Below are 9,346 nucleotides of genomic sequence, written 5' to 3'. Positions count from 1 at the left end.
ACAGATATTTGTGTAAAAAATAAGTAGTGGAGTAAAGTACTGATACCAGAAAAATATACTTAAGTACAGTAACAAAGTATTTGTACTTAGTTACTTCCCATCCCAATATGTTTAACCAAAGTCTGGAACGGCATTTTCCCAACCAAAACTATTTCAAACTATTGATAAATATATTTAGAAAATTGGTCTTTTGCTGTTTTTTTTTTTTTTTTGAGTGCACTGCATAGATTATCTACGACTGCTTGATATAAATTAATTTTGTCATTTTCTTGTCGGCTTAGTCCCTTTATTATTCCGGGGTCACCACAGCGGAATGAACCACCAACTTATCCAGCACGTTTTTACGCAGTGGATGCCCTTCCAGCCGCAACCCATCTCTGGGAATCATCCACACACACATTCACACACACTCATACACTACGGACAATTTAGCCTACCCAATTCACCTGTACCGCAGGTAGGACTGTGGGGGAAACTGGAGCACCCAGAGGAAACCCACGCGAAGGCAGGGAGAACATGCAAACTCCACACAGAAACGCCAACTGAGCCGAGGTTCAAACAGCGACCTTCTTGCTTTGAGGCGACAGCACTACCTACTGCGCCACTGCCCCGCCGGAGTAAAGTACTGATACCAGAAAAATCTACTCAAGTACAGTAACAAAGTATTTGTACTTAGTCACTTCCCATCTCAATATGTTTAACCAAACTCTGGAACGGCATTTTCCCAACCAAAACTATTTCAAAGTAATGATAACTATATTCAGAAAATTGGTCTTTTCCTGTTTTGTTTTGTTTTTGGAGTGCACTGCATACATTATCTACGACTGCTTGATATAAATAAAAATATAAAAATAATACATATACAAATACATATTAATAAAACAAATGCTTTATTTTACAACTAGATATTTACATTTTATTAGCACTATGAGCTAAATAATTTAGATCATGTAGACTTAATGATTCCAGCGACGCTCCAGGGACGGACGAGTCTTCGCTGAGGCCATCTTCCAGCCTCCACCACGGCGACTGAAGCTCTGCACAAGACTTTGGCCAGCAGAGAAATTAAAATGGTCGTGCCCAACAGAGTCTGGTTCTCTCAAGGTTTTTTTTCTCCACTCCTATCAGGTGAAGTTTTTTTTCCCTCTCCGCTGTCGCCACTGCCTCGCATGGTTCAGGATTGGTAGAGCTGCGCATCGATGAATTTGCTCTTCAGTGTTTGAACTCTCAGTAATGATTAAATCACACTGAACTGAGCTAAACTGAACTGAACTGAACTTAAACACTAAAACCTGAACCACACTGTTCCAGTTACTATGACCATTTATGTGAAGCTGCTTTGACACAATCTACATTGTAAAAGCGCTATACAAATAAAGCTGAATTGAATTGAATTGAATTAATAAAGCATTATAAAATGAATAGTCCCGGTCCTTGATTCTGGACGGCTGAGCCGTGTTCAAAGCTGTTGTAAAATACTTTACAATCAAACAGCTGATACCTGGCAACCATTCCACTTTCATTTCGAGTTTCATTTGCTTTATTTTGTAAAACATTGCTACATCTATGTAGGCTTGTCACAGTAATCAATATATCGACTTTAAGTGCAATACTTGGAGATGATCTCAATTTTTGCCATTGCAATATACATTTCCAAATATCCATATATTTTTAAAGCTATTTTACAATGATATTTACGTTCTACCTCACTGGTGTCAACGTATATAATTAGACGTTTCCCTAATAGGACATTTAATAGTAAATATAACAGGACATTCACCTTTTTAACATCAGATTAAAGAATCTAAACAAGCTTAAGAATGATGCATATTTTACAGTGTTCATGGCTGTTGCATTATTATGCTGTTATATAATCATTATATAATTAATGGCATTAAACGATCTCAGAATGACAATAATTATGCGTGACAGGCCTACATTCATTCATTCATTATCCTTCGGCTTAATACCCTTATATATCAGGAGTCGCCACAGCGGATTGAACTATTCCGGCATATGTTTTACACAGCAGATGCCCTTCCAGCCGCAAACTGGTACTGGGAAACGCCCATACACACTCATTCCCACACACACTCATGCACTACAACCGATTTACGGCTTTTAATTGCAGTATCTCAGCAGTTCAGTGAGTACTGTACATGCATTTGCATTCACTCCTTTTTATTCTTCTGTCTTTTCCTCTCAGGACGGGTTTTCCTGACACATCTGCGGAAAAGGAAGCAGCATGCTTTAACCCAGAGGAATGTGATCAGAGCGGTGATGGAGAGTAAGAAGGCCGCTACATCCAGACAGTGGTACTGATACCAGCTCAGCTCATGCGCCTGAACTCGGAGATGTTTGGCTCCTTTATTCCGCATCACAAACTCAATCCAGTACACGGCTTGATCCAGCGGCTTCATCGGCTGATCGTGGTGGATCCTGGACAGCCTCATGATGCTCTCCTTGTACCTGGTTGGAGAAGAATGATGAATGTTAAAGCGGATGCTTGTTTTCTCTGGCGGCAGGATTAAAGTGGCAGAACTCACGATGGGTTATTTAAGACAGCTTTGAGAGCATCCACCAGATCTTTGGACCCGATTGTATGGATATCAAGGACTACAGCAGCTCCTTTGGATTTAATGTGCATTAAGTTATCAGGCTGATCTCCAAACAGTGGCAAACCCACCACCGGGACACCGTGATAAATAGCCTCATACAGTCCATTTGTGCCACCATGAGTGATGAAAGCCTTCGTTTTTGGATGACCTGTCAGATTACATAAATTCAGTATGCATCAGACATCACTTAATATTAATAAGCACACATAACAGCACTTTCCTTACCAAGCAAATCATTCTGTGGGATCCAGTCGTAGATTTTAGTATTGGAAGCCAGTGTTTCTGGAGTTTTCCCACTGTAACGCCAAACAACCTGTGCAAATACATGAGCATATGATCACTAAAACAGGTCTACAGAGTTGGCTTCTGTAAATGCTGTATTTATTTTAAACACGCACTAGTCATTTTGATCATTCAGAGCTTCAACTGTGCATATACTATGCTGGAACAGTGATTTACAAAATAACCAAGTTACTTTTTTGAGATTAAAATTAGAGAATTGCGATGATTGTGTTGAACCGATTGGTCGTTTAGATTTTGCACACGATTTCTCTGATTAATCTGTGTAGTAATAGCTCAAATCTCCATTGCTAGCTTTAAAACAGTGCTTTTGGAATTTTAAGAGTCAGTTGCGTCGCGCCATTTGTGCATTTGCTGTTTACATGGCAGACTTTGTAAGTGGAAAAACTGAGCACTTCACTAGCAATAAAACAGTTAAACAGAGCATCTGCAGTGCGAGAATGAGAGATGAGCCCCCTCATTATCTACTTTCACCTTCACTCTCGTGGACAGGGAAACGTGTTGTACGCACAGACATCTATTAGCCTACAAATAATTAGTTTCGTTTGTTAAGCGCAAAGATTTGCTTCAAAACTATTTTCTAATTTCAGTTCTAATTTCCAGCAAACAAATAAATGAGCAATAATAATGAAGTGTGCTCAAAAACCTGAGTTATATCCTAATACACATGCTGTGCCCCATATGGTCTAAAACCTGACAGGTGGGCAAATCTAAGCTTGTTTTTAATAAAACAAATATAAATACAGTGGCGTAGCGGACAATTATTTTCAATAATTGAAAATCTGGCAACCGCAATAATCAAACTCTTGGGAACAACTGTGGCCGGAACCAAAGTTCACAGGTCTGTGATCTCTGAACTCCTCTCAAGCGGTGGACTAGTTCATTATGATTGCTTGCCGCCGTACCGCGAGAACCGCCCACACCGGAGAAGACGCGCCGCGCTGTTTCTCGCCGCCGGTTCTCATTGAAAATGAATGACTTCTGGCTACTTTGACGCTCTCGCCGCTTTCGAATGGTGATCGTTTCTCAGTTTGTGCAGGCGTTGTTGCTCCACCTGCCTCCCTTCCCAGCTCCACAATTTGTGCTTGCTTCCCCGTGTTGTCCACCCCCCCAAACAGGGAGCCCCGTTAGTGATCCCTGCAGGGGGGCCTCCGCATTTTGCGCTACGCCACTGTATAAATATGCATATAATAAATAATACTGCTAATAATAATAACATTATACAAAAGCAAATTGTCACAAATAAACTAAAAAAAGCCCCCCGAGATGAAGAAGGCATGAAAGTATGGTATTTATATTTATGTGGGCTAGAAAATATTATGTTTTGTAATATTTTAATTCTTTTTCATTTGTAAAGATATTTGCGTATTGCATCCTGTGTATTGAGCAATGTGTAAGCGAGGCGCACAACTAACGCGCTCTGCGCTGGACTTTAGACCTACTTTGATCTGGTCTGTTAAACAATCTATTTAAGTTCCTCAAAATAGCAACGCGCCAGCATTGCACCTCAACACACCTCCTTTTTTAGATCAGAACGCCTATGGGCGCACATATGAGCGCAAATGCATTTGCTATTTAATCAGCGTGACGCAAAATGTCAAAATGACTCTTGCGCCAAGCTGAAACTAGCAACATATGCGCTGGGTGTATGATAGGGCACTAAGTGTTGAGTACTTTAATCAATACATGTTTGTTTTGATTACACGCCCTCTAGTGGTGAAAACTGCATATTGTGCCTTTAAATATCGAGATTCATATTGATTAGTTTAATAATGAACTTAAATTCGAAGGACATTAATTCTATTTTTTTACTAACTGTTTGTAATTCACAATAATAAATGCACAAATGCCTCAATAAAGACATTAATTACATTTTTAGTGTTTGGGATTGAAATCTCTACAGATTAAATTTGCTGGAAATATATTTACAGAACTGAAACAGCGGAAAAATTGAGTTGTTTTTTTTTTTTTGCTATACAAAGTGATTTACACACCTTTTGTGGAATCTGCCCCAGAGCAGCAGCAATAGTGTTGGCTCTTTCTGATGTCAGGTTTTTAATCATGGAGCCCAAAGAGAAAACAACAACGCCGTGATCTCCAGAGCTCTGAACAAACTCCTCCAGTTCCTATAAGGCAAAAATGAGCACATGCCGACTCACACGTTTCAAACTGAAAACAACAATTGAAGCAGCATATAATCTACTTTATATTTATTGATATTTGTTTATATAAATGTCATGACATCATGGGTTAAAAAATATCTCTCTCAAAACATAAAAATAAAACATGAATTTTAAATATATATATATTTTTCTATTACAATTATGATGGCAAAATGTGCTACATAGTTTGAAAAAATTGCAAATACACTGAAATCAACAAGAGTCAAATGGGATCCCTTTCCATACATACTGTATCCTCTGTCATGAAGTTTAAATGTTGCTCTGACTGGTCATTAAAGATTGCTTAAAGGGGTCATGAACTGAGAAACCAAAATTCTCTTGATCTTTTAACATATGAGGACTCGTAGTACTATAAAAACACCCTGTAAGTTTCAAAACCCAAAACCTTGTGGTTCCTCCAAAAACAGCTTATATTAAAGAAAGTCTGACAAAACCACAGCTTCTGGAATGCTCTAATCTATGATGTAATAGGGAGGATAAGCTCCGCCTCCACAGACGATCCACGCCCACTTTTAGTTTGCTGCCTGTTCAGCCTTGTTAATATGCAAAAATATTAGCTAATCAGAGAGCGTTTATCTCTGAGCTTACAATAGGCCACGCCCATTCAAACAGAGCGTGTTGATGAGGGTCTCAATTTTTCTTCGGCTTAGTCTCTGATTTATCAGGTCACCACAGTAGAATGAACCGCCAACTATACCGGCACAAGTTTTATGCAGCAGATATCCTTCCAGCCATAACCCAGTACTGGGAAACACCCATACAAACTCATTCATACACACACACACATACACTACGGCCAATTTAGTTCATACAATACACCTATAGCGCATGTGTTTGGACTGTGGGGGAACCACAGTCCCCCCACAGTTCCCCCGAAACACCCGGAGGAAACCCACGCAAACACTGGAAACCCATGCCATCAATCAAGTAAAGGGTTTTCTAGTACTGCGTTGCGGCTGGAAGGTTACCCACTGTGTAAAACATATGTTGGAATAGTTAGCGGTTCATTCCGCTGTGGCGACCCCTGATAAATAAGGGACCGAGCCGAAAGAAAATGAATGAAAACAGGTGAAGGAATCAAGAATATTTTGAAAAAGCATACATTGCTCAAGAATACCTTCGACAGGGGTTTGGCGGGTTTGCAGTGCAGTCCTCCGACAAATTTAAAATTAGGCGGGAATGGACGCGGATACTCGAAATCCCAGTACGTTCTTATCAAGCAGATGTCCACTTTTCCCATGGTCTCACACATAGTTGTGGGTTTACCTGTGACACACAATAACAATGCAACCCAAGTTAATGTTGACTTCATGGCTCACCTAGACATCTGGTTCCCCCGATAGTGCATGTGTTTGGACTGTGAGGGACACCGGAGCACCCGAAGGAAACACACGGCAACAGGGGAGAACATGCAAACTCCACACAGAAATGCCAACTGACCCAGCCGGGACTCAAACCAGCGACCTTTATGCTGTGAGGCGACAATGCTAACCACTGAGCCACCGTGACGCCCTATTAAAAATAATATTTTAAAAGAATTACCCAATAAATACGCATTATTAAAGCTTATTATTTGTGAGTTTCTTTGTATAAAATAGCCTATTACCACATCCAAAATACTATGGTAATTTATAGTAAACACTATAGTGTTTTTGAACCATACTATGTAGTAAACTGTATTATACGTACTATGTTAGTGAATGCTCCAGCGTACTGTAGTATTACTATAGTGAACTGATCAACTGTGAGATGTTGTAGTAAAGTTTTCTAACTATAGTAAACTGTGGTGTACTGCAGTATAATATACCCTATACACTACCTGACAAAAGTCTTGCCGTTGATTCCAGTTGTAAGAGCAACAAATAATAACTTGACGATGAAAGGGGGATTTCTCTGATGGATCATCTGTTGATCTGCATCCTAATCATCACAAATACCGCAGAAGACCTACTGGAACCAGCATGGAGCCAAGATTCTTACAGAAATCAGTCAAGTTTGGTAAAGGGAAAGTCATGGTTTGGGGTTACATTCAGTATGGGGGCGTGCGAGAGATCTGCAGAGTGGATGATCAACATCAACAGCCTGAGGTGTCAAGACATTTGTGCTGCCCATTACAAACCACAGGAGAGGGACAATTCTCCAGCAGGATAGCGCTCCTTCTCATACCTCAGCCTCCACATAAAAGCTCCTGAAGGTCAAAGTGCTCCAGGATTGGCCAGTCCAGTCACCACACATGAACATTATTAAGCATGTCTGGGGTAAGATGAAGGAGGAGGTGTTGAAGATGAATCCAAAGAGTCTTGATGAACTCTGGGAGTCCTGCAAGACTTTCTTCGCCATCCCAGATGACTTTATTAATCATTGGTTTGAGTCATTGCAGAGATGTATGGATGCAGTCCTCCAAGCTCATGATGGAGTCAGACACAATATTCATTCTGTCTCCACTGCAGCAGGACTTTATATTCTATACTGGACATTATTTCTGTTCAGTGACCAGACTTTAGTCTAAGCAAAGTCAGACCTTACTGTCCTAATGAAATCATTCAAAATCAAGACATGATCATATTTTAAATCTTTGGTGAAATAAGCGTAATTTAGAGGCATTTACCTTTCATATAAGCCTCTTCTGATACCAAATGATCAACTTGAAGTCAAGTTATTATTTGTTGTTCCAAAAACTTTGATAGGCAACAGGACTTTATTCAGGAAGGGTAGTAGAAAACTACAGTATAATTATAGTTGTTGTTATTATAGACTGACCACAAAAGATTAATTCAAGTACTTTGCTATAGTATGTTAATGTGGTCTAACAGTTGGCCAACATATTACCCAGTATTTCAGAGTAGTAGCCATCGAAAGTAAACGTCGCAACCAATGGAAACGCTATTGAATGCACGATGTAGAGCAGCATGTTTTCAACTCTCTCCATGAAGCTCATGCGGTCAGTGAGGTGATCTGTCAGAGCCACAGCAGGAACATAAGACGGAGGAGCGGGCATCTGACCACACAGTCTCTCCGCTGCATACGCGAAAGTAGCGCGCATGGAGATGACCTGCGGGATGTTCAGCTTCTGCGCCATCAGGTCAGAGAACGGCATCATCGGATCAGAGAAGAGCACGTCATAGTTAGAATCCCGAAGCGTCTTCAGAAGACCAACATCAAACAAGCTCCTGAAATAAACATCGCCGAACTCCACGAACTTGCTCATCACTTTCCACATCACGAATTCTCCCTCGTATTTGGCGGCGGTGTCATTCGTAAATAGATGAATCATGTCTCTCATCGCAGCATCAGCTTCTTTTTTGTCCATGTTGACTTTGAAGACGTGGTAATCAAAGCGCTCCTTCTGTGTGTGCGGTACTGTAGGAGATGAAGAACCGACCAGAACCGTCACACTGTGGTTGTGATCGACCAGAGCTTCAATTACTGGACGCATGTTGTGCCAGTGACTGTACTCGCCTGGCATCACCAAAACCCTGCCAGACCAGCCGACATCTACTCCACACAGCAGCAGACACACTAATAAAGCCCCTGAAGTCATGCTGGATGAGTGGAGAATGAGGATACGAAGATGATGTTAGGTTTTGTGCACAGCAGGGTTCGTCCAAAGGTCACGTTGCATTGTAATGACTTTGTCCTCAATATACTTCCTCACTATATCTGCTGATACACCCATGCAAAAACTTTGGCTCATATGTAAACAATCGCCTAATGGCTCTTCTTCTATTCGTTTGAACTCAGGTTACACACCTTCGTTGAAGAGCACAGCGCCATACAGTGGAAAAAACACATTATTAGTACACTTGATGTTTTTGTTGAACTTTGTAACCCAGCGGGCACCTACTGTATGTCAACACGACATGAAAAGGCACATTAAAAACGATAATGCAAATCGATTTGATGTGAGTTGACTACCTTGATGTCAAAACGATATGTAACACAGGCGCCAAAAACTCCACCTCACTCTCCCCGGCCACTTTATTAGGTACACCTGTCCAACTGCTAGTTAAAGCAAATTTCTGATCATGGCAGAAGCTCAATGCATTTAGGCATGTAGACATGGTCAAGATGATCTGCTGCAGTTCAAAGCGAGCATCAGATTGGGGAAGAAAGGGGATTTAAGTGACTTTGAACGTGGCATGGTTGTTGGTGCCAGACGGGCTGGTCTGAGTGTTTCAGAAACTGCTGATCTACTGGGATTTTCATGCACAACCATCTCTAGGGTTTACAGAGAATGGTTCGACA

The 9,346-nt window shown here is 40.8% G+C and overlaps 1 protein-coding gene across 2 annotated transcripts; it reads right to left on the bottom strand.

Annotated features, from left to right (window-relative positions):
* Positions 1–873: 873 nt before the first annotated feature.
* On the bottom strand, positions 874–8,826 carry ugt2a5 (UDP glucuronosyltransferase 2 family, polypeptide A5). Of its 2 annotated transcripts, none has more exons than XM_009302043.5 (6): positions 6,921–8,819; positions 6,219–6,367; positions 4,913–5,044; positions 2,844–2,931; positions 2,547–2,766; positions 874–2,469 (listed from the first exon to the last, which is right to left on the bottom strand). In XM_009302043.5, the coding sequence occupies exons 2-6, from the start codon at positions 6,351–6,353 to the stop codon at positions 2,172–2,174; spliced, it is 873 nt and encodes a 290-aa protein (XP_009300318.3). In that variant the 5' UTR covers positions 6,354–6,367; positions 6,921–8,819; the 3' UTR covers positions 874–2,171.
* Positions 8,827–9,346: the final 520 nt, after the last annotated feature.

This window comes from Danio rerio, chromosome 5 (assembly GCF_049306965.1).
Source record: "Danio rerio strain Tuebingen ecotype United States chromosome 5, GRCz12tu, whole genome shotgun sequence".
Taxonomy (NCBI): domain Eukaryota; kingdom Metazoa; phylum Chordata; class Actinopteri; order Cypriniformes; family Danionidae; genus Danio; species Danio rerio.
Note: the sequence above shows the minus strand (reverse complement) of the source record. Positions and strands in the feature narration are given on the sequence as shown.

What these genes read in the sequence shown, in the direction of transcription:
- ugt2a5 (XM_009302043.5), bottom strand. Translation starts at nt 6,353, where the DNA reads ATGTGTGAGACCATGGGAAAAGTGGACATCTGCTTGATAAGAACGTAC. An exon ending in CCGCCAAACCCCTGTCGAAG is followed by an intron (nt 5,045 to 6,218) that starts GTATTCTTGAGC and finishes TTTGCCTTATAG; the next exon opens with GAACTGGAGGAGTTTGTTCA. An exon ending in TGGGGCAGATTCCACAAAAG is followed by an intron (nt 2,932 to 4,912) that starts GTGTGTAAATCA and finishes GTATTTGCACAG; the next exon opens with GTTGTTTGGCGTTACAGTGG.